Source organism: Amblyraja radiata, chromosome 7, assembly GCF_010909765.2.
Source record: "Amblyraja radiata isolate CabotCenter1 chromosome 7, sAmbRad1.1.pri, whole genome shotgun sequence".
Classification (NCBI taxonomy): domain Eukaryota; kingdom Metazoa; phylum Chordata; class Chondrichthyes; order Rajiformes; family Rajidae; genus Amblyraja; species Amblyraja radiata.
Window position 1 is genome coordinate 47,632,762 of NC_045962.1, and position 24,725 is coordinate 47,657,486.

The 24,725-nt window shown below is 45.6% G+C and overlaps 1 protein-coding gene across 7 annotated transcripts in view; it reads right to left on the minus strand.

Moving 5' to 3' along the window:
• The window catches only part of nbeal1 (neurobeachin like 1), a 248,860-nt gene that overhangs the window by 38,453 nt on the left and 185,682 nt on the right, over nucleotides 1-24,725 (minus strand). For all 7 annotated transcript variants that reach the window (XM_033024391.1, XM_033024389.1, XM_033024388.1 and 4 more), the window contains 7 exons: nucleotides 24,376-24,471; nucleotides 19,600-19,724; nucleotides 18,306-18,446; nucleotides 15,117-15,247; nucleotides 9,339-9,448; nucleotides 7,204-7,321; nucleotides 5,299-5,396 (listed from right to left, as the gene is read on the minus strand). In XM_033024391.1, coding sequence (XP_032880282.1) covers nucleotides 5,299-5,396; nucleotides 7,204-7,321; nucleotides 9,339-9,448; nucleotides 15,117-15,247; nucleotides 18,306-18,446; nucleotides 19,600-19,724; nucleotides 24,376-24,471 — 819 coding nt within the window. The remainder of the gene's footprint in view (nucleotides 1-5,298; nucleotides 5,397-7,203; nucleotides 7,322-9,338; nucleotides 9,449-15,116; nucleotides 15,248-18,305; nucleotides 18,447-19,599; nucleotides 19,725-24,375; nucleotides 24,472-24,725) is intronic.

The following is a 24,725-nucleotide window of genomic DNA, read 5'->3' on the forward strand; positions in this document are numbered from 1 at the left end:
ATCAACGTATAATTTTTTGTGTGTTGGAAAATAAAATATAGTGGCACAGCTGGTGGACTTGCTGCCTCACACGCCAGGGATCTGTGTTCGATGGTCCTCGGCACTGTCTGTGTTGAATTTGCACATTCTCCCTGCAAGCATGTAGGTTTTCTACCACATCCCAAAGATGCATTGGCTTTGTTGGTTAACTTGTCTCTGTAAAATTGCCCCTAATGTGTAGGGAGTGGGTGAGGAAAGTGAGATAACAAAACTTGTGTGAATGGGGAGACAAAAATGCTGGAGAAACTCAGCGGGTGAGGCAGCATCTATGGAGCGAAGGAAATGAGCGACGTTTTGGGTCGAGGCCCTTCTTCAAACTGATGTGAGGGTGCAGGGGGTGGGAAGAAGAAAGGAAGAGGCGGAGACAGTGGGCTGAGGGAGAGCTGGGAAGCGGAGGAGAAAGCAGGGACTACCTGAAATTGGAGGTCAATTTTCATACCACTGTGGTGTAAACTGCCCAAGCAAATTATGAGGTGCTGCTCCTCCAATTTACGGTGGGCCTCACTCTGGCCATGGAGGAAAAGTCTGATTCGGAATGTGAGGGGGAGTCGAAGTGCTGAGCCACCGGGAGATCAGGTTAGTTATTGCGAACCGAGCGGGGGTATTGGGCAAAGTGATCGTCAAGCCTATGCTTGGTCTCACCGATGTAGAGCAGCTGACACCTAGAGCAGCGGATGCAATAGATGAGGTTGGAGGAGGTGCACGTGAACCTCTGCTGCACCTGGAAAGATGGCTTGGGTCCTTGAATGGAGTCAAGGGGGAGGTAAAGCGACAAGTGTAGCATTTTCTGCGGTTGCAAGAGAAAGTGCCAGGAGAGGTTGTGGTTTGGGTGGGAAGGGACAAAATGACCAGGGAGTTACGGAGGGAGCGGTCTCTGTGGAAAGCCGACAGGGGAGCAGATGGGAAGATGTGGTCAACGGTGGGATCCCGTTGGTAGACAAAGCTGGAGAAAATCAACGGATGAGGCAGCATCTATGGAGCGAAGGAATAGGTGACGTTTCGGGTCGAGACCCTTCTTCAGACTGATGTCGGGGGGTGGGGGTCAGAAAAAGAAAGGAAGAGGCGGAGACAGTAAGCTGTGGGAGAGCTGGGAATGGGAGGGGAAGGAGGGAGAAAGCAAGGACTACCTGAAATTGGAGAAGTCAATGTACATACCGCTGAGGTGTAAACTATCCAAGCAAAATATGAGGTGCTGTTCCTCCAATTTGCAGTAGGCCTCACTCTGGCCATGGAATTAAAACACATTTGATTGCATTCCGTTATCAAACATAGTCAATGTTCGCTCTGAAGACATTTCCAGCACAAAAGGGTCAGGGAGGGGGGTGTGTGTGAATCAGTGCGGGGTAGATAGATGGCAGAGGGTGGGTTTAGAAGGGAGTCGGTGCGGAATGGATGGATTGAGGCAGATGAATTAGTACGTGTTGGTTGGAGTAGGTAAAATTGTGAGGTGAGAGCACGGGGGATGTCAGTGGTGTTGAATGGGGGGTTCAGTATGGGATGGATGGAGGTAGACAAAAGTGCTGGAGAAACTCAGCGGGTGAGGCAGCATCTATGGAGCGAAGGAAATAGGCAACGTTTCAGGTCGAGACCCTTCTTCAGACTGTTCCCCCCATTCTTCTTGAATGGGAGGATCAGTACAGGATGTAAAGGGGAGGGGGGGAGATCAGCGCAGGATGAATGGGGGGGGGGGGTGGGTCAGTACAGTGTGGATCGGAGGGTCTGTGCAGGGTGAATGGGGGATCACTACAGGATGAATGAGGGGAAGGTGCAGGGTAAATGTAGGATGGGTCAGTACGGGATGAATGCGTGGATTAGTACAGGATGGATGGAGGAGGTGCAGGATGGATGGGAATGGGGGTAAGTACAGGATGAATTGGGGGACCAGTGTAGGATGGATGGGGGGGTGGCAGGAGAATCAATCCGAGGTGGATAGGGTGATCAGCGCAGGATGAATAGATGGGGGGTGGGGTAGATGGGGAGGGGTGCACAGGGGATGTCAGTGAGGGTGGAATAGAATAGAAGAATAGAATGCGATTTATTGTCATTCAAACCTAGGTTTAAACGAAATATCATTTCTACAGTTTACACACAATCCAAGACCCACACTTAACACAGTTTTACATAAACATCCATCACAGTGAGTCTCCAACATCTCCTCACTGTGATGGAAGGCAAAGTCTTTATCTCTTCCCTTTGTTCCCTCTCCCGTGGTCCAGCAGTCCAACTGCAGTGTCGAGGCGAACTGGGGCTCTGATGTTAAAGCCCCCGGCGGGCGATGGTAAGTCCTGAGGCCGTTTAAGCCACGCCGGGTGATGTTAGGCCCCGGCTCCATGTCCTTAAACCCGCGATTCCAGCGGGAGAAGTCGCCGTTGCGGAGCTCGGAAAAGCGGTCTCCCACCAGGGACCTGCGAGCTCCCGATGTTCCCGTCCACCGGGTCTGCGGCCGGTGCCTCCGAACTCCAAAGTCGGGTCGCAGCCGCGCGCCACCACAGCTCTCCCCGCTCCGAAGTTGGCCAGCTCCACGATGTCCGTTCCGCAGGCTCTGCAACTGGAGCCCTCAGGTTAGTCCCGGCCGGAGGTCGCCGCCGGCTCCACGATGTTAGGCCCAACGACATCCGAGACCCGACAGGGAAGAGATTCAAACGGTTTCCCAACAGCCCCCATCAGGCTGGAGACGAGGGGTCCCAGGATAAGGGGGTGGGGGGTGGGGGTGGAGGGGGGCGTACAAGAGATAGAGAGAGAGAGGGGGCGAGGTGGGGAGGAAGGAAGGCCAGCGCTCCTCGGACAACATCGCCCCAACGCCATCCCTGTCCATTGCCAAGTGCTGCTGCCAAAGGGGGAGGCGGTTGGGATCTCCTCGCCACCGCCTCTCCTCCTCCGCCAGCCAACAGCAAGGTGCGGGGCCGAGCGGTGCAGCTCAAAGATCCTATAGCTAAAGGATCTTTGGTGCAGCTGCATCAGAAGGGTCGGAGCGAATGACAGCGGCAGCAGCGGCCACGACAGCGGGTCCATCTCCTCCACCTCCCTGATAGTGGCCGCTGCTTGCAAATCCACTAGCGGCGCTTTTAAAACAAAACCTCCCGCACGTCGAGGCCGGGAGGAGGGAGGGAGGGGGAGGCCTCGGCGTGCGGGAGGTTTTGTTTTAAAAGCGCCGTTAGTGGATTTGCAAGCAGCGGCCGCTATCAGGGAGGAGGAGGCGGTGGAGCCGCTGTCGCGGCCGCTGCTGCCGCTGTGCGGGACCCGTCATTCGCTCCGATCCTTCGTCACCCTGAAAATAGTATCTTTGCCCCGCAATACAGCCGTCGCCGACACAAAACGTCACGTTCCTTTTCTCCAGAGATGCTGCCTGACCCGCGTAGTTACTCCAGTTTTTTGTGTCTATCTTCGGTATAAACCAGCTTCTGCAGTGCCAAGCCGGGCAAAATGACTCGCCGTTTAGGTTGCCCGGCGGCACTTTGGGTGGTCAATGGCACCCGGGCAACTGCTAACTTCGAGCCCTGACCAGTTAGATTATTCAGGTTTTAGGAAATGCTTCTTTTACGAACAAATCATGAAGATTTTATTCTGGGGGGTTACGGTGCGGAAACCTTGGGGGGGTGGGGGGGTTCTGTGGAGGGCAGCAAGGGGGAGCTGTAGCCCAGAGACGCAGGGGAGCACACACAAAAACAGATGACTGGCTAGTGGAAAAGCCTGCATACACATAGTACACGCTTGCCGAGATGCACAACTAGGAAATAAAGCAGTGGGTAAAGAATTGGTTACTAAAATGCGCATTGAAGCAAGTCAATAGACAATAGGTGCAGGAGTAGGCCATTTGGCCCTTCGAGCCAGCGCCCTATCTAGCTCTCTCTTGAATGCATCCAGAGAACCTGCCTCCACCACCCTCTGAGGCAGAGAATTCCACAGACTCACCACTCTCTGTGAGAAAAAGTGTTTCCTCGTCTCCGTTCTAAATGGCTTACTCCTTATTCTTAAACTGTGGCCCCTGGTTCTGGACTCCCCCAACATCGGGAACATGTTTCCTGCCTCTAGCGTGTCCAAGCCCTTAACAATCTTATATGTTTCAATGAAGTCGTCTATTATGCAAGTAGGGGGTGCCTGTACATTCAATTCAATTCAATTCAATTTATTTGTCATTTGGACCCCTTGAGGTCCAAACGAAATGTCGTTTCTGCAGCCATACATTACAAAACAAAAAAGACCCGAGACACAACACAGTTTACACAAACATCCATCACATCGCTGTGATGGAAGGCAAAAAAAAACGTATCTCTCCACTGCACTCTCCCCCCCGATGTCAGAGTCAAAGTCAAAGTCCCCGGCTGGCGATGGCGATTGTCCCGCGGCCATTAAAGCCACGCCGGGTGATGCAAGGTCGCGCACCGGGTCTTGTTGTTAGAGCCCCCGGCGTGTGCTCGCAAAGTCCCGCGGCCATTCCAAGCCGCGCGGGGCGATGGTGTAAGGCCCCGCTCAGGTGCTCTTCAACCCCGCAACTCGGGCGGGAGAAATCGCCGTTGCGGAAGCCCCAAAAAGCGGTCTCCCAGCAGGGACCCGTGGGCTCCCGGTGCCGCCGTCCGCCAAACCCGCAGTTGCAGCCTCCGAATCTCCGGGGGTCGGGTGGCAGCAGCGCTCCACCACCGCTCCACCCGCTCCGGACTCGGCCAGCCCCGTGACGGTGAGTAGTCGGCAGCTCCGTAGCTGGAACCCCAGGTCGTTCCTGTTGGAGGCCGCTCCACGTTGCAGCCCCAACGACAACGGAGACCCGACAAAGAAAAGGTCGGGTCTCCCGTGCAGGGGAAAGATTTTAAAGTTACCCCCTCCCCCCCACACATACCCCAACAAAATAAATAACAAAAACTACATAAAAACAAGACAAAAAATAATAAAAACACAGACGGACTGCTGAGGCCGCTGCTGACAAGTCGCGCCGCCCACCGAATCTACATTGCAAGTAAATTGATGAAACCCACATCTACCCCAATACCAACTGCCGCTCTGACATCCCAACTATTTGGGTGGTCCTAGGAGAAGCACAGCTTACTTGAATTAAACATATTAAAGCCTGAGGTTATTGCCAATTAATCACAGTGGTTTCACTATTCCAGATCCTAAAACTGCTCTCTTCTCATTCCATTCTGCCCCTATAACTTGTAAACCCTTGTATCTCTTTGATTGATTATAATCCTGTCAATGGTCTTAACCTGAGCACCACACAAAAACTAACTGTTGCAAAAAATTGCAGAACCTCTAAAACAATACCTTTAGCAGCTGACAAGGAGTCTGTCCGAAATTGCTGATCATCCCTTCCAGTGCTTTTCGCTCTTTCTCATCTGCTATTGCATCCAGGTCAACTGCTCCTGTCAAACATCATGGCAAAAAATAAGCAAAGGGCACTATACATTTCTGCATACAATTCAAAACAGCATATCTGGAAAAAACCTACCTTAAACAGATTAGCTGATCAGTAGCATATATGTGGAAGCTTTTGCACATGAATGTCTGTCATGTTACACTTTAAAATAATGACTGCACTTCTTAATCGTCCAGAGACAATAAATGTCTATGGCAGGTTTCAAGGCTGGGAAACCCATTAAATAAACACAAACTTTCAAACAATCTGGTCTAAGACCATTAAAATATTCATCTACCAAATCTACAATCCAAAATTTAAAAACAGACAACGCCAGACATATATTAGGAAACCAGTAAAATCTCACTGAAGAGTGGAGAATTTGAATGTTCTTACTGCCCAGATATTTAACGGGAGATATAACGGGAGAAGGCAGAGGAACTGTTTTCTTGGTAAGGGTTGGTGAGTGGGATACTTCATTAGCCACAGGACACAATGTTTATCCAATAAGCAAAAAGTAGATCAAGAGTGAGAAAATTGTTCAGGTCAATAAATTATAATCTGGAATATAAAGCTATAACGTTGTGAAAGTGGATTCAACAATAAAACGTATCTGGATTAAATTTGCAGTGCAGTGAGTAAACATCAATGAATTATACTATTTGGGTAGTTTTTGAAGAGCGATTCAAATTACAAGCATTACGAGCCTCCTTCTGCAGTTTATAAGGTATAAGTGACGACACATTTAGTCATTGAGGCCAAACCCCATGGACAAACACAAGCAGGGAAACTATCACCACCCAACAGAGCACCGAGGCTGAGTTTGCTTGATTCCATCAAGTACACCAAAGTTGAAAGTGGTCCTTAATTCATCTCTTGACTACATTTTCATTTAACTTTGAGATATAATGATGAATATTGGCGAGGTTGAGAAAACCACACATTGCTCAAGGAAAAGATTAAAAGGACATTCCTATGTTAATCAATAACATTTGATCTTTACTGAAACCAAATTTGAATTTTGAGTGTCTAATCTCCTTAATTGAACAAGGATTTGCTAATAATCTGAAAACTTGATGCCAATGAGAAAATAAGGGGATAGACACAAAATGCTCGAGTAACTCAGCAGGACAGGCAGCATCTCTGGAGAAGGAATGGGTGACATTTCGGGTTGAGACCCTTCTTCAGACTGATGGCGTCACCCATTCCTTCTCTCCAGAGATGTTGCCAGTCCCACTGAGTTACTCCAGCATTTTGTATCTATCTTTGATTTAAACTAGCATCTGCAGTTCTTTCCTACACAAGAAAATAAGGGGTCTGCTCCTGGCTGCTGCCAATGGGCTTGATTGGAATGATTTCTCAACTGAAGACTGGCAACTTGCAATATACCTCGTTTTTGATGGTTTCTAATCAATCAAAGTCTACTGGCAACCAAGATCAAGGAGAGGCTACCAAAATAAGTTATTGTATAGTGAACCTCTGAGGTGCCTTCAAACTGCAACTCAACAAGAATTCCTGCCTTCAAAAGATAGTTGGGATTGGTACCCATTTGATCCATTGTAAACTTTCAGACCCTTCTATGGGCCCCATAAAATAAGCCCATTTTAATATTTGTCTAATACAAACAGCAATACACTAATATATGGCAGAGCATTTAACTTACAAATTGATGAATTCCATGCAAAGTGGGACTCTCGTCAGCTTTGTTTTAACAAGTTTCCCTTTTTGACACTGTCCATTTTGTGAGGAAGACAATGTCAACACATTTGCATTGATAAATCTGGAAATTTGTAGATCTGAGTGCTATTATTTACCTTCATATGTACAATAGTAGAAAATATTTAGTGCTTCTACTGCAGCTGGTCCTCTTTGCTTATATCCAAATATCAGATCGATCCATTCGTGAAGATGAGCAGATACATACTCTGACTCCTGAAGAAATAAAGAAACACAAAGAACATTACCGATCTTCAAGGCAGTATTCCTTAAACTTAGTCACAGGTTTGAGAAAAAAATGGTTACGAGAAATATCAATGGTATCTTCCACCATTTTGTGATGTGGGTTGAGAAGGTATAACAGCTACAAGCACAAGCAGGTCCATTTTGGTTGGATCAACATGGTTATTGACTAGACTAGAATATAAGTGGCGGCGCGGCTCTGGCTGCAGCGGCTCACCGGCAGTCCTGTTTGTTTTGTGTTTTTTGTGTTGTTAATTTCGTTTTTGGTTAGTCTAGTTTTGGTTTTTAGTTTGTGTTTGGGGGGGGGGGGGGTTGAAACGGGGCTTGCTGTCTCTCCCTGCGGGGGAATGCGACTTTTTTGTCGTATTCCCCTTCTCTGCCTCCGTCTGCGCTGAGGCCAAATGGCGGAGCTGGCGACCTCGAGGCTCAGGAGGCAGAGCCCGCCAGGACTCGCCCTGAGCTCGCTCCCGTGAGGGCGGCCCGGCTCGGGGCTGGAACAGTGCTTCCGTGAGGGGCTGTGACGCTCCCGGGAGGGCGGCCTGGCCCGAGGAAGGAACGGTGCTCCCGTCGGAGTGGCCGAGCTCGGGGAGGTATGGCGTTCCCAGCCCGAGGGAGGAGCGGCGCCCATGTCGGGGCGGCCCAGCCCGAGGGAGGAGCGGCGCCCATGTCGGGGCGGCCCAGCCCGAGGGAGGAGCGGCGCCCATTTCGGGGCGGCCCGGCCCGGGGAAGAAGCGACGCCCAAGTCGGGGCGGCCCAGCCCGAGGGAGGTACGGCGCCCATGTCGGGGCGGCCCAGCCCGAGGGAGGTACGGCGCCCATGTCGGGGCGGCCCAGCCCGAGGGAGGTACGGCGCCCATGTCGGGGGCGGCCCAGCCCGAGGCTGAAGACGGCACGATACTCACGTGAGGGTGGCTGGGACGGTGTTCTGGCGGGGGTGGCCTGAGTCCGGGGTTCGGCCGCGGGCCAGCGGCTGCGTCAGCAGGACTGGTGGGCGGCAGCTTCGACCACCCCGGGGCGCGGTGATTGAGCCGCGGGACAGTTTTTAACATCGCCTGGTGGGGGATCGCCTCAGCGCAGAGGGAGAAGAGGAGGGAAGAGACTGCAGACCTAAAGACTTTTGCCTCCATCACAGTGAGGAGATGCTGGGTGGACTCACTGTGGTGGATGTTAATATGTGTTTATTGTTGTTTTATATTGTATTGTATTGTATGTATGACTGCTGCAATTTCGTTCAGACTTCGGTCTGAATGACAATAAAGGCTATCTAATCTAATCTAATCTAATCTATTCTAAGTTTTTTATGCTGTTGTTGTTGAGTTGGTTCATGCATTACTCCAGCTACAGTTCAACTAATAATGAAGGCCAATGCCTCGCATGATCTATAAACCCACATCCATTAGAGGTGATCAGTAAAGTGAGACTACACCAAAAATATTATTTCAATATGCTTGCCAATGCTGTACAAAATAATCACTGCATGCAATTTGGTGTCAATGTAAAAACATGCATAAGCTCATTTTTCCTCATATTTCTTGATAAAGGGCCTATCATGTCTCTGCTGATTTTCAGAGGAGTTCGACTTATTTCTGTCACCTAATACCTCTCACATACCCATCAATTACCCTGATTCTCCTACCATCAAGCAACACAAGGTTGGTTGTAATTTACAACAGACAATTAACCTCCAAAAACATGTCTTTGGGATGTGGGAGGAAACCAGAGAACTTGGGGAAAATCTGCATGGTTGCAGAGAGAACATGCAAACTCCACACAGACAGCATCCATGGTCATGGTTGAACCTGGGTCACTGGAGATGTAAGACACCAGCATTACCTCCTGCACTACTACCCTGTCAAAATAAGTGACTCGCTTTTTTTCTGGCAATGGAACATGACAGAACATTGTTGGATAGATGGGGGGGGGGGGGTGGTGAGGAAGGGGGTATTCAGCATACATTACACACAAAACAAAGATGATGTTGCAACCCTCACCAAGGCCTTCCTGTGCTTGTAGATGAAGTCTTCAGGTGATGTGGCCCATTGTGGAAGTATCACGTCGTTAACCCGCTCCTTAGAAATTTGTGAACGTCCAAGATCAAATCCTTTAATTGTAGAGAAATTAGCGTTATTAATCCTAGCTGCCATTATCTATTCAATGCTCTGATGCCTCAAAAATAAAACAGAATATTGGCTTTGAGAGTTATACTACTACAACAAAATAATTCACAAGTAATTATTGGGTCAGTTTACTCTGAAGTTGCATCATGAGCAGCAGTAATGTATGAATTTAAAATTATACACCGGGGAGTATTTTAGGTCAGGGCTATATCGCACGAATAGCAGCAGTTGTTCATGCAGATTTGTGTATATGATGCAGGGCTCTCACTTAACTTTTTTTCCCTGTTGCCAGCCGGGCAACCTTGACAGTTTTATGGTCGTGAATGAACTCCACATTGTGTTGCCTCCTGGGTGCCAGAGTTAAGGATATTTCTGAGGAGAGAATGATTCAGGTTTTTGGACAATTGGGGGCTCTTCTGAGGCAGAGGTGACCTGTACAAGAGGGGTCACATCTGAACTGGAGGGGTAACAATGTCGTGGTGGGGAGAATTGCTAGAGCTACTTGAGATGTTTTAAATTAGTCTGGCACGATCTGGGACCAAAGAGGTAGGGATACAAACAGATGAACACTAAACTAAAGCAAGCTTGGCCAGTAAGCAGGACAGACAGTGGTAGTACAGGGAGCCAGGAAGGTCTGAGAGGCAAAACTTAATTTATTTCAATGGAAAACCCCTGATGATTAAAGCAGATAAGCTCAGGAGATGGATAGGCTCATATGATCACGATAATATAACTAGTACAGAAGCACGGTTTAGGGTTGGATGGGACTGGACAGTGTTCCAGGGTACAGATGCTATAGGCATGATGGAGGTGGAGGTAAGAGAGAGAAGGGGGAACATCATTACTGCATTTGGAGGGGTTATTACTGGGTAAACATTCAGTGAGGCCATAAAGGTAGAACTTCAAAATAAGGGAATGATCATTTTGATTGGGTTGTACGATAGGCAGCTGAATAGTCTGTGAGAATTAGAAGAGCAAATATGTCGGGCATTTGCAGATAGCTATACATTAATAAGATTGTAATAGTAGACAATTTTAATTCCCTAATATTGACTGGGACTGCCACAACAGTATTAGGATGGGTCAGAATTTGCATCTGGGATTCCCAAATAATGTATGGATGGTCCTAAGAGAGGGGACAGCACTTGACCTCAATTTGGGCAAGTGGTTGAAGTGTCAGTGTCAGGGGGAGCATTGGAGACCAGTGACCAAAATTCTATAATTTTAAAAAAGTCTTCGAAAATAATAGGAATAGTCCATAAATTAAAGTCCTAAAATGAGGCAAGGCTAATTTTAGCATTCGATCGAAACATACAAAGATTGATTGGGAGAGACTATTTCGCAGGTAACAGATGTCTTACAACTTTAAAAGTGAGAGTTCAGGGCTAACATGATTCTGTAAGAAAAAAAATACAAGGCTGGTGGGATTAGGGAACCCTGGCTGTCAACGATTGTTGAAGTTAAGTGGAAAGAGGAGACATTTGTCAGGTATAGTCAGCAAGGATAAAGCAAATCAAGGGATGTGAGAATACAGTTAAGAGGGAAATCAGGATGCCCAAAAGGATCTCCTTTGCAATTAAGTCAAAGAAGAATCCCAACAAAAGTTATAAATATATTAAGAGCAAAAGGATAATTCAGGATGATAGGGGTCCCAATACAAAATGTCATCTGTTCATTTTCCTCCACAGATGTTGTCTGATCTGCTGAATTGCTCAAGCAGTTTTTTGCTTAAATACTCCAGCATCTGCAGTCTTGTGTCTCCTTTAGGGTTACTGCAGTTGGATATGTGAAGTCACAGGGAGATTGGCGAGGTCTTAAATAAATACTTCTCACTTGTATTTACCATGGAGAAGGTCATGGAAGCAAAATAATTCAAAGAAATTGCTGGGACCTTGGCAGAGAGTTTAGGATATTCCTTAGTCACAGGTGAGGTACTGGAAAACTGGAAGGTGTTTAGTGCTGTGATTTATTTAAGAAGGGCTACAAAGACAAGCCAGTGAATTGCAGTTTGGTAAGACGAACATCAGTGGTGGGAAAGTTCCTGGAGGGGATTCTGAGATTAGACATATCCACATTTGAAAAAGGAAGGATTGATTAACGATAGTCAGCATGAATTTCTACATGAAAAATCGTGTCTCATGAATTTGGAGCAGACATAGAGTATTAGAGTCCTACAGCTCGAAAATAGGCCCCTTGGCCCAACTTGTCCGGGCCGACCAAAATGCACCATCTAAGCTAGTCCCATTTGCCCACCTTTCCTATCCACATATCTTTATTTTAAATGCTGTTATAGTAACTGCCTCAACTACCTCCTCTGGCAGCTTTTCCAGTGAAAATGTTGTCCCTCAGGTTCCTATTAAATCTTTTCCCTTTTCACCTTTTAAGTGACTACAAGGACTTTAGCACGGATTTTGACATATTCCTGCATGATAGGCCGGCCCAGTAGATAAGTTTACATGGGTTCATGGGCAACCTGGCAAAATCGATGCAAAATTGGCTTGGTGCAAGGAGTCAGATGGTGGAAGTGGGGTTTCTTTTTTCAGACTGGAGACTTGTCGCTAGTGTTGTCCCATAGAGATTGGTGTTGGGTCCCATTGTTTCTCATTAATATGAATTATTTACATTAGAATGTAGGTGGCACGATAATAAATTTGCAGATGACACCAAAATTGGTGGTATGATGGACAGAAAAGAAGGTTTTCTAAGATTACAGCAAGATGTAGGCCACCAGAAAAGTGGACAAAGATATAGAAACATAGAAAATAGGTACAGGAGGAGGCCATTTGGCCATTCGAGCCAGCACCGCCATTCATTGTGATCATGGCTGATCGTCCCCAATCAATAACCCATGCCTGCCTTCTCCCCATATCCCTTGATTCCACTAGCCCCTAGAGTATCTAATTCTCTCTTAAATCCATCCAGTGACTTGGCCTCCACTGCTCTCTGTGGCAGGGAATTCCACAAATTCACAACTCTCTGGGTGAAAAAGTTTTTTCTCACCTCAGTCTTAAATGGCTTCCCCTTTATTCTAAGACTGTGGTCCCTGGTTCTGGACTCGCCCAACATTGAGAACATTTTTCCTGCATCTAACTTGTTCAGTCCTTTTATAATTTTATATGTTTCTATAAGATTCCCCCCTCATCCTTCTAAACTCCAGTGAATACAAGCCTAGTCTTTTCAATCTTTCCTCATATGACAGTCCCGCCATCCCAGGGATCAATCTCGTGAACCTACTCTGCACTGCCTCAATCACAAGGATGTACTTCCTCAAATTAGGAGACCAAAACTGTACACAATACTCCAGATGTAGTCTCACCAGAGCCCTATACAACTGCAGAAGAACCTCTTTACTCCTATACTGAAATCCTTTTGTTATAAAGGCCAACATTCCATTAGCTTTCTTCACTGCCTGCTGTACCTGATAGATGCTGTATATGATAGATGACAATTATTTCAGACAAGTGCAAAGTGAAACATTTTGGCAAGTCTAACCAGGGCAGGATATACACCAAATAATAGGATCATTGGTGGTGTGTAGAAAGGGTACAAGCAGATAGTTCCTTGAAAGTGGCAACACTGCTAGACAAGGTGGTCAAGGTGTATGGCACACTTGCTTTCATCGAGCGGGGTACTAAGTACAAGACTTGGGATGCCATGTTCAGATGTTGATGATACTGCACTTGGAATATAATGTGCTGGTTACCAAGCAACAGTAAAGATGAAAGATTCACAAGAATGTTGGCAGAACTGGAGGGCTCAAGAACAAGGGAGACTGGATAGATTAGGAATGATTTCTGTGGAGCATGAGCCGAGGGGTGACATTAGAGGTCTATAAGATCGAGGTGCTTAGATGAAAGTAATTGTGACCACCTTTTTCTCTGGGTAGGGGAGTCTATAACTAGAGGGTTGAAAGGTGAAATTAAAGTGAAACAGGAAGACTTAAAGAGAAGCTGACATGCAACTATTTCATACAGAGAACAGTAGATACACAGAGTCAGTCATACAGCACAGAAAAATGCCCTTCATCCATGCCGACCCAAGATGCCTCATCTAAGCTAGTTCCATTTGCCCATGGTCAAAACAGAGGAACAATATTCATTGAGGACTTTGCCCATCTCCTGCATCTCCACACATCCGTGACCACTTTGGTTTGAGGTGCCCTATTCTCCCCCCGGTTACCCTTTTCCCCATTATGATATTTATAAAATCTCTTTGGATTCTCCTCTGCCAGAGATATCTCATGCCCCTTTTTGCCCTACTGATTTCATTCTTAAGTTTGCTTCTCAATTGCCTATACTCCTTAATCCCAGGTGCCTATACATGGGCCACACCTTATTTTATGACCAGAGCCTCAATTGCTCTCATCATCCAAGGTTCCTTACTCTTACCTGCCTTGCCCAGTATATATTGGGTAAGTTAAACTCATTTATCATGACAACCCTGTCTGCAATCTCCTGGCATATTGCTCCTCTAATTACTGTTGATTATTTAGGGGCTATAGAACAATCCCAACCAGGTGATTATCCCATTTTTATTTCTCAGCTCCACCCATTTCACCACAATGAGTGGTGATCCTTCAGTAATGTAATCTAGAACTACTGCTGTGATGCCCCCCTTAACCAATAATGCACCTCCCCATCCTCTTTTACCCCAACCTCTATCTAACCTGCAAGCACCTGTACGCTGGAAAATGAAGCTGCCACCCCTGCTCCTCCCGCACATGGAATGAGCTGCCAGAAAAGGTTGTAGAGACGGGTACAAATACAACATTTAAACCAGGGGTCGGCAACCTATGGCCCTCGGGCTGAATGCGGCCCGTAACCCGAAATCAAATGGCCCGCAGGAGTATTTTCCCCCCCGTAATCATCTGGCCCGCAGACGTACATCATCTCCGGTACCTCCCGGGCCCGAGGATGCCACGCCCAGACGCGGTGATGCAAGGAGGCCTGCACTGGCGGTTGCAATGGCGCAGCTGCCGAGCGCTGGCTGTACCGCATCCTGCGTAAAGCCGCCGACACGGCCGCGCACCTTCTGTGACTGGGCTTCACTGTCGGGATCAAGGTTGTCAATAGGCCGGGAACAAGTGAGTATGAGTATTTGAGCCACCGCCTGCAGGACAGAGCCATGGCAATGGTCCGTAGGTGCGCATTTTCATGAGCGCCCGTAACTAGGGGCCAGTGCTCCGGGTGGCGACCTCCAAGGGGCGGGATCTATGTGAACACGTGATTTGTTGCCTGCCATCCGGGGCGGGATGAGGGCGGGATCCATGTGTACACGTGATAGATGTGGCCCGCCATCCGCTCACAGACATGCGTCCTGGCCCCTATGCAGAACATGGTTGCCGACCTCTGATTTAAATGATGTTCAGACAGGTTCGTGGATTGGAACGTTTTAGTGGAATATGGGTAAAATGCAGGCAAATCAGATTACCTCAGGAAGGCACCTTGGTCAGTTTAGACAAGTTGAGTCAAAAGGCCAGTTCAGTGCAATATTTATGAGTGTATGAGTAACAGTGCTTTCAAGACTTAGCATCATTTTTTTCATTCGTTTGTATGCTACATAAGCCATTTAAGCAGTGGATCAAACTCTCTGAACGGGGAAATCAGAAAAGACAATTGCAACCAAATTCGTCATACAAGATTAAATACATACGGTTCTGATTTTCTAGGAATTCTGGAAAGTAGAAGAATTCAGGAATGAGTTCTTTTACATCATTGGGATTATCCATGAGAGCCTGCCAAGTAGCAGGAATGGAATGGAACTGCCGATCTGCGCAATCGAACCTTGAAGATAAAGAAAGCACAAAAATGAAAACGATAATGGGTAAATAAACCTCCATAAATGGGCCAGAGTTGCCATCCCAACGAGTAACACATTCAGTGTTGACAGTGGCCAACCACCAGCATTCCCAATATTTTTGTCAAAGACTACATGTGAAAGGAATTGCAAATGCTGGAATAACAGGTAATGAAGTATACAGGGAAATAAAATAAATCAGTATGGCAAAATTATAATTTAAACTACCCAAAGGGTCTGTTTCTATGCTGTACTGTTCTAATAATTTGGATTTTAATTTCTTCAGACTGGTTGTTTGGAAATAACAGATAATAGCACCTCCCTGCCATCCCTCTCCACTCATTCCAGCCCCACACCTTCAATCCATCCAAGAGCAAAAAACATTGGGAGGAAATTCAAGACCCCAAGGTCTTTACTGGACAAAACTATCAATGGTGACATGATGAAAATTAAGGTTACACAAGAGGTTAGGAGGGTTGAGAAGCAAACTTCTGAAAAGATGAAGGGAAATTACAAAGCAAAGTCATTGAAGGATTTGAACAGGACTGTATTGTCTTTCCGCTGACTGGTTAGCACGCAACAAAAGCTTTTCACTGTAGCTCGGTACACGTGACAATAAACTAATCTCAATAAACTAAACTAAAGGACGTGACGATTTAAATTGAGGCACTGCTGAAATGGAAGCCAACGCAAATGAGCGGACATATGCATTGGGAAGCAGGAGACTGTGGGGTAAATAGCAAATTCACTTCTGTTAATGCATCCAGTGTGGTACATTCTGGGGGGTGTTGCTGGGAATGTTGGGAGAATAAAAATGAGGATTAGTGTAAATGGGAGGATGATGGTAGGCACGGACTTGGTGGACTGAAGGGCCTGTTTCCTTACTGCATGGCTGTAGCATTCTAGCAGGGCAGAATAAACTGAAGTGAATGGAGAGTGAAAGTTGTAACAGACTAAAATTAACTTGTTCCTAACCATATTACTTCCGCATTCATTTAAATTTTGCAATTATCAAACATTAAACCAGTTTTGCATATTCTCAAAGGGTTTTGAACACTCAAAGTAGTTATTTACATTAATTCCAGGAATATAAATGCTGACAACCTCAGTGTACTTTTGTAAGATACAGGATGAGAAAGTCAGAATTGGCATTTTTTCGGAGGCAAATTAGAAAGCCTCCTTCGTTGAAAATTATAAAGATACAAGGTCCCTGGGAGCGAACACACAAAGTGATAAATCCTGAAAATACAAGGAACTGCAGATGCTGGCTTACAAAAAAATACAAAGTGCTGGAGCAACTCAGTGGATCAGGCAGCATCTCTGGAGAACACAGATAGGTGATGTTTTGGGGTGAGTCTCCACCTGAAACGTCACCTGTCCACAGACAGTTACTGTCTGACCCCCTGCGTTACTCCAGCATTTTGTGTCAGCTTAAGTGAGAAATCCTTATCAGATCAAACATCTTTCCTCGTGGTCCACCTGTGATTCAGCTGATCTCCTGAAGAGTAGTGGTTTTAATCGTCTCTTCTGCCAAAGAAATAAAGCAAATATTCTGAATGTGGTTGCTAACATATTTTGAAAATGACATATTTCAAAACTTCTTTGCACGATGCCTCCAAGCATCCTGGCAACCAATCCCAACAACCTTCACTGTCCCATCTCTCAATTCCTGGTAAAAATCAGAAATTGCTCTTCCACTAAAATGCTTTCATTAAGTGGCGCTGTTCTGTTAAATTCCTGGATACACTGCTATATAATGCTAGAAACACTCAATTTGTCCAGTAGTATCTGTGGAAAGAAATGTCAACATTTCAGGTCTGGGCTCTTTTTTTTGAATGGTCCTACTTTCTGGAACCTCTCCCTCATAAAACACAAATCTTCTCCAAAAGCTGTAGGAATGAAGGGAGGTTGCAGCAACAAAAGCCAAGTCACGGAAGGATTCTAACACAAGGCTGACATTGTTAGACAATAAATGATGATCAGGCAAACACTGGTTTAATCAGCACTTATTGTCTATTGGGGGTGGTTGGGGGCGCTGCGAGTCGGCTACCCTGCCAGCAGCGTGTTCATTATTTCGACTTTTTGTGTTTTTTTTGGTTTGTCTAAGTGTTTGTTTTGGGCGTTTCTCGATGTGTCTTGTGTGGGGGTGGTGGGGAAGAAAGGGGGGAAACCGTTCTTCTGTTACCCTCAACGGAGAGGCGACTTTTTCCATGTCGCTTCTCCGCCTCCCTTCTCGCGGCCTAACAGCATGGATTGGAGCGGCCTTTCCCGGAATCGGGCTCAGAGCTTCAGCAGTGGGTGCAGCGTAGACTTTTCCATCGTGAAGCGGGGGCAAACCCTTTATCGGGGGTCGCCAAAAAGGAGTGCTCCGATGGCTGGCCTGGTGACTTTGGCATCGTGGGGCTGTGATCTGCGGAGCTTCTAGCCACGGTCACGGCGTGGACTTATCATACGGAGTCTGGGGATATTTGGGGATCGCCGGAGAAGAGCTCCAACCGCCGGCCTGCGGCCTATAACATCCTGAAGCCGCGCTCTCCGGTAGGAAAGTGCCAATTCGGGCGCTCCAAGCCGCGGAGTGTGTTCGACCATCCCGACGTCGGAGTTTAGATCATTCCGACGAGAGGGCCTGTACATCCAGCCCAGTAGTGGCGACTATGGAGGGTTTATGGCCCCGACCACAGGTGAACAAAGGAGGAGGACTGACTGATCTTTATTGCCTTCCACCACAGTGAAGAAGGCTGTGGTGGATGTTTGTGTTCAATTCTATTGTGTGTTCTCTTTTTAAGTGTATCGCTGCTGGCAAATTCATTTCACTGCACCTTCGGGTGCATGTGATGAATAAATTTGACTTTATATTTTAAATCCTTCATTCCTGACCAATTTCATCCTGGAGATAAGGGTGACTGAACTGAATTTATTGCTTATCCCAAAATGCCAGATTGACCACGTTCTTGAACAACTGCAGTCAGCGCAATGAAGATTATGTCACATTTTAAAGGTATTAATGTACTAAATCAATACTTGACATGTGCTGAGCTGCTTCACCTGCCGCTTTGAAGCTGTATGTGCAAAGTTGTAAAGGGTTCAACCCGTATCATGTAATGCATTACACCAGCTGCGTTGGAATAGTGAGTTCCGTAGTGAAACTTGTCAATCGTTCCTGTAGGATCCTCGAAGTTATCAAACCTGCAGGACAATAAGAGAAAGGGGTGTCAGAGCCTTGCAGGAACTTAAAGTCTAGTGTAGTAAATGTTAATAAGATAAGATAACTGAATGATTTTTTTCCCCCCATGATGGAACTAATGAATGAATGAATAAGTTTATTGGCCAAGTATTCACATACAAGGAATTTGACTGGTTGCTCCGCCCACAAGTGTCAGCATGACATAGTGACAGTTAGGAATGACACATAAAACATTAACAATAAAACATTATCGATGAAACATGTGGCTAAAGGAGGCTACAGATTTTTGGTTATTGAGTAGAGCTACTACTCGTGGAAAAAAAGCTGTTTTTATGTCTGGCTGTGACAGCTTTGAGAGTCCGGAGTCACCTTCCAGAGGGAAGTGATTCAAAGAGTTTGTGGCCAGGGTGAGAGGGATCAGAGAGGATCTTGCAGTGTACAGTTTGTCAATGGAGGAAAGGTTGCAGCCAATAACCTTCTCAGCTGATCGAGCGATTTGCTGCAGCCTCTGGATGTCGTGCTTAATGGCTGAGCCAAACCAGACCATGATGGCCACATAGAATGGCCGTATACAAGGCAGTGCCTCAACTCCAACTTCCTTATCAAAACATAAAGTACTACTGAATGAACTCAGCAGGTCTGGCTGCACCCGGAGGGAAATGGACACCTGTTTTTTCAGACTTCTGTATATTTGATTGTGGAGGGGGGGCAGGGGGGGGAGGGGCGGGGGGGGCATGGCAAATCAAAAATACAATTCCAGCAATTCCGCTTTCAGACAAGACAGAGATCAAATGACTGCTACAATAGATTATATATAGTTGGTGGCAGGTAAACATCGAGCTTCGTATATTAATTAACTTTCTTGAATATTCTATTCTATTGAAAAGCTGAATGTTTTCCCAGTGCCCCTAACATAGTGTGACAAAATAATTTACATATATTCATATAAATAAATTGTTGTGGAATGCCAAAAAAAGGTTTGACAAGCGGGAACAAACACAGATCTATGAATGCTTGCTGAAGATAAATAGAGGCCTAAATAAAACAAATAAGGAATTGGGACAGATGTGCTGCAGCTGACATTAAAGTTAAGAAAATGATAACGCTAAATAGGGGAAAAAAGGATCTGTTTCCTTCAAAAGGAAAAACACTTACTTTTCCTGCACAGCTTTGGCATTCTTGTCATTGGCAACTCCAATGGGTTTGGAAAGGTCCCTGAAGACTTCAGGGTTGCTCAAGTCCAATTCCTCTGAGGTGTAATCACTAAGAATCCAAGGAAACTGAAATCAAGAAACAAGTGTGTTAATGCCAATCGTATCTGCCCTTTCATCACCGTGTATCATTTTAAAATATAGATGTTACAGATTTATTGAGCACAAAGTTTTCCTGGAATAGTGAAATATCAATCTTCAGAAATCCCACAAAATACACAGAAAAAGGGAAGGAAGTGTCAAAGAAATAACATTTCCCTCACCTCGATTTCTGTATGTTGCTTTATCAAAAATACTGTGTGTAATCTATTTCTTGAATTTAAAGACAATTGTTTTATTGAAAAAATGGTATACTGATAGCCCATTACCCAATTAAATAAATATGCAGTAATACCTGGAACATCTAAGTATGCAATGAGTCCATTTTAATTGTTTTGTGACTTGAATTGGCAGAATTTAAATTTAGAAACTATAAAGCAGCAAGTAAAAATGCAAACCCCCCCCCAGAAGATGTGAAATAAAAACAATTGACTGAGTAAACAATTGTTGCTATAACCAAATCTTCTGATTGTACGATTTCACACGTGCTCTTCTTCTTGGTTCTTGGTTTCTTGGTCCTCCAGAATATTCCAAATGGAATTTAAACTGGAGATGGTTCAGTGTGAGGGATAACTGCAACTTGCATTGTGCAGTGTGAAAGCATATAGGGCAGCCACAGCACTTTAGTATAGTGCCCTCCATAATGTTTGGGACAATGACCCGTCATTTATTTATTTGCCTCTGTTCTCCAAAATTTGAACTTTGTAATAGAAAAATATCATATGTGGTTAAAGCACACATTTGGCAGATTTTAATAAAGTCATTTTTATACATTTTTGTTTCACCAAATAGAAATTACACCAGTGTTTATACATAGTCCACCCATTTTAGGGCACCATAATGTTTGGGACACAGCAATGTCATGTAAATGAAAGTAGTCATGTTTAGTATTTTGTTACATATCCTTTGCATGCAATGACTGCTTGAAGTCTGTGATTCATGGACATCACCAGTTGCTGGGTGTCTTCTCTGGTGATGCTCTGCCAGACCTGTATTGCAGCCACTTTAGCTTATGCTTGTTTTGGGGGTTAGTCCCCTTCAGTTTTCTCTTCAGCATATAAAAGGCATGCTCAGTTGGGATCAGATTGGGTGATTGACTTGGCCACAAGAATTGACAATTTTTTAGCTTTGAAAAACTCCTTTGTTGCTTTAACAGTATGTTTGGGATTGTTTTACCTCTAGAATGAACTGCCGGCCAATGAGTTTTGAGGCATTTGTTTGAACTTGAGCAGATAGGATATGTTTATAAACTTCAGAATTCAGTGTGTTACTACCATCAGCAGTTGTATCATCAGTGAAGATAAGTGAGCTAGTACCTTCAGCAGCCATACATGCCTAGGCCATAACACCCCCACCACCGTGTTTCACAGATGAGGGGGTATGCTTTGGATCTCGGGCAGTTCCTTCTCTCCTCCATACTTTGCTCTTGCCTTCACTCTGATATAAGTTAATCTTCGTCTCATCTGTCCAAAAGACCTTGTTCCAGAACTGTGGTTGCTCTTTTAAGTACTTCTTGGCAAATAGTAACCTGGCCATCCTATTTTTGCAGCTAACCAATGGTTTGCATCTTGCAGTGTAGCCTCTGTATTTCTATTCATGAAGTCTTCTGCGGACAGTGGTCACTGACTAATCCACACCTGACTCCTGAAGAGTGTTTTTGATCTGTCGGACAGGTGTTTGGAGATTTTGCTTTATTATAGAGAGAATTCTGTCATCAGCTGTGGAGGTCTTCCTTGGCCTGCCAGTCCCTTTGCGATTAGTAAGCTCACCAGAGCTGTCTTACTTCTTAATGATGTTCTAAACAGTTGATTTTGGTAAGCCTAAGGATTGGCTGATGTCTCTAACAGTTTTATTCGTGTTTCTCAGTCTCATAATGGCTTATTTGACTTTCATTGGCACAACTTTGGTCCTCATGTTGATCAACAGCAATAAAAGTTTCCAAAGGTGATGGAAAGACTGGAGGAAAGACTAGGTGTTGAGAGTTCTCTTATACCTGCATTAAGGAGGCATTTAATACTGAGCAATTACAAACGTCTGTGAACCCATGTGTCCCAAACATTATGGTGCTCTGAAATGGGGGACTGACGATGTGTAATTTCGACATGGTGAAACCAAAATGTATAAAAATGGCCTTTAATAAAATCTGACAATGTGCACTTTAACCACCTGTGATTTTTTTCCGATTACATATTTCAAATTGTGGAGTAGAGGCAAATAAATAAATGATGGGTCTTTGTCCCAAACATTATGGAGGGCACTGTATTTACTCACACAGGGTAGCCTACAACCAAAGGCATGAACACCTAATTTTTCAATTTCAGGTAACCCTCCTCGCCCCTCCTTCTCAACTACCCCGTTTCCCCTCTCCCTCTCCCGCATGCCCACCTTTCTTTCTACTACTCCTGTCCCCATCACAGGGTTTCTTTCCCATCCTTCATGTATCCATCTCCCACCCTTGCTAATTCCAAATCCCTGTTTTCATTTTTTTCACCTTCACTCCCAGCTCTATTCCCTTCCACTCACTGTCCCTCCCTCTGGTTTTTTTTATTTTACTCTGCATCTTCCTCTTTTATTAGATTCCACATCTGCACCCTTTTATCTTCTTCCCCTCCCCCTAGGCTTAGTCACTACCTCCACCAATCAACCCTCCTCACCTGAATCCACCTACCATTTACCAGTTTTTAACCCAACCCTTCCCCGCACATCTCTTTACCAGCATCCCCTAGGATGCTTCGGTTACCTCCTACATTCTAAAGATGTGTGGATTAGTTGGGTAATTGGCTGCTGTAAATAGTCCTTAGCTTGTAGGTAAGTAGTAGAATCTGGGGCTGGAATCGGGAGGGAGGAGAATGTCAGGAGAATTAAACAAATTAAGATTAATGTAGGATTTATGTAATGATGGTCAGTGCAGACTTGGTTGGTGAAAGGATCTGTTTCAGTGGCGTATCTCTCTATGACTGAGCATTCCATGAAAAGTAGGAAAAATGTGACTTTTTATTTGAGGTTGTGTACATTAAGAGTTCCATGTTAAAGAAACATGGAATTCTGAGGAAGGACATTATTGCCATAGAGGGAGTGCAGAGAAGGTTCACCAGACTGATTCCTGGGATGTCAGGACTGTCTTATGAAGAAAGACTGGATAGACTTGGTTTATACTCTCTAGAATTTAGGAGATTGAGAGGGGATCTTATAGAAACTTACAAAATTCTTAAGGGGTTGGACAGGCTAGATGCAGGAAGATTGCCCCCGATGTTGGGGAAGTCCAGGACAAGGGGTCACAGCTTAAGGATAAGGGGGAAATCCTTTAAAACCGAGATGAGAAGAACTTTTTTCACACAGAGTGGTGAATCTCTGGAACTCTCTGCCAAAGAGGGTAGTCGAGGCCAGTTCATTGGCTATATTTAAGAGGGAGTTAGATGTGGCCCTTGTGGCTAAGGGGATCAGAGGGTATGGAGAGAAGGCAGGTACGGGATACTGAGTTGGATGATCAGCCATGATCATATTGAATGGCGGTGCAGGCTCGAAGGGCCGAATGGCCTACTCCTGCACCTAATTTCTATGTTTCTATGTTTCTAAATGCTGCATAACTCTGATTGCTCATTCATAATACATACAACCAGTGTTTCCACTTTGAAGGAAATTACCTGAAATTCGGGAAATTCTGGTTGTCTTCGGGTAATTTTAGGGAAATGGAATAATTTCGGGAAATTTCTGCGTCCGGCCCGCGAAGGGGTGTAAAGGTAATACACACAGCACTGCCGGTTTGGCACTCAAAGGTTTAAACAGAGCGCTGTCAGTTTAACGCGCTATGGGTTCTAAATATAGCGTTACCGGCTGCAGCGCTATGGGCTTTAAACATAGCGCTATGTCCACAGCGCTATTGGTCACAGACTGTTCGAGAAAATTCTATAACAATGATTCTATGGAATTCTCTTTCTCAGTGGAGGTGAGCATCTGATTATATATCAGGCAGTGGTAGAATTCTGGATAAGCCTAATGGTGAAAAGTTACCAGTGGGCAGTGGGTGTGCAGTTACATTGGGATTGGCCTTGATTTTACAGAACAGTGGGTGGGCTCAAGGGGTCGAGAGGGAGGGGTGGAGAGAGGGAGGGGTGGAGAGAGGGAGAGAGAAAGGGAGATGGAGGGAGGGAAAGAGGGAGAGAGAGGGGGGAGCGAGAGAGGGAGGGAGGGAGAAAGAGAGGGAAAGAATAAGAGAGGGGGAGGGAGAAAAAGGAAGGGGAGAGAGAGGAAGAGAGAGAGGAGGAAGGGAGGGAAAGAGGGAAGTGGAGGGTGAGAGAGGGAGAGGGAGGGAGAGAGGGAGGGAGAAAGGGAGAAGGAGATGGAGGGAGGGAAAGAGAGGGGGAAGGAGAGAGAGAGAGGGAGCAAGGGAGGGAGAGAGGGTGGGGGACGCGGGGTGGGAGAGAGGGAGGGAGGGGGTGGGAGGGGGGAGGGAGGAGGGAGCAACATAAGCAGGCAGATAGTAGTTACATAGATCTGTTTTGCCTGCAACAAATAGCACGCAAGAAGCATTTTTGAAAATTTCAGGAAATACTATCAAATTCCAGGTAATTTGGGATTCTATTTAAGGAAAAAAAATTGAGGTGTGGAAACAACTACATACCACTGGATACTGAGCAAGATCATTGTAAGTTCTCCCCGCAATAGAGTTGAGTTGTATGAGGTAGTCAAAGTTTGAAATCTCCCGGCTCACCCATTTCTGAAGAATAACACAGGCAGATCAGTTTTTTATAATCTCCATTTCAGCATAATATGAAAAAGAGCAATTCAAAAACAAAGAAATGCTAGGTGAATCTATTCCTCTGGCACAGATTGTTTAATGCAATATCTGGAGAAAGGTCATCCACCCTAGTATCAATGGCTGGCATCGCATGCAGCAGAACTTACAGGAGTTGGATATAAATTGACATTCCTGCAGTTTTGCCAGGCATAAGAAACATACCTTAGCACAAG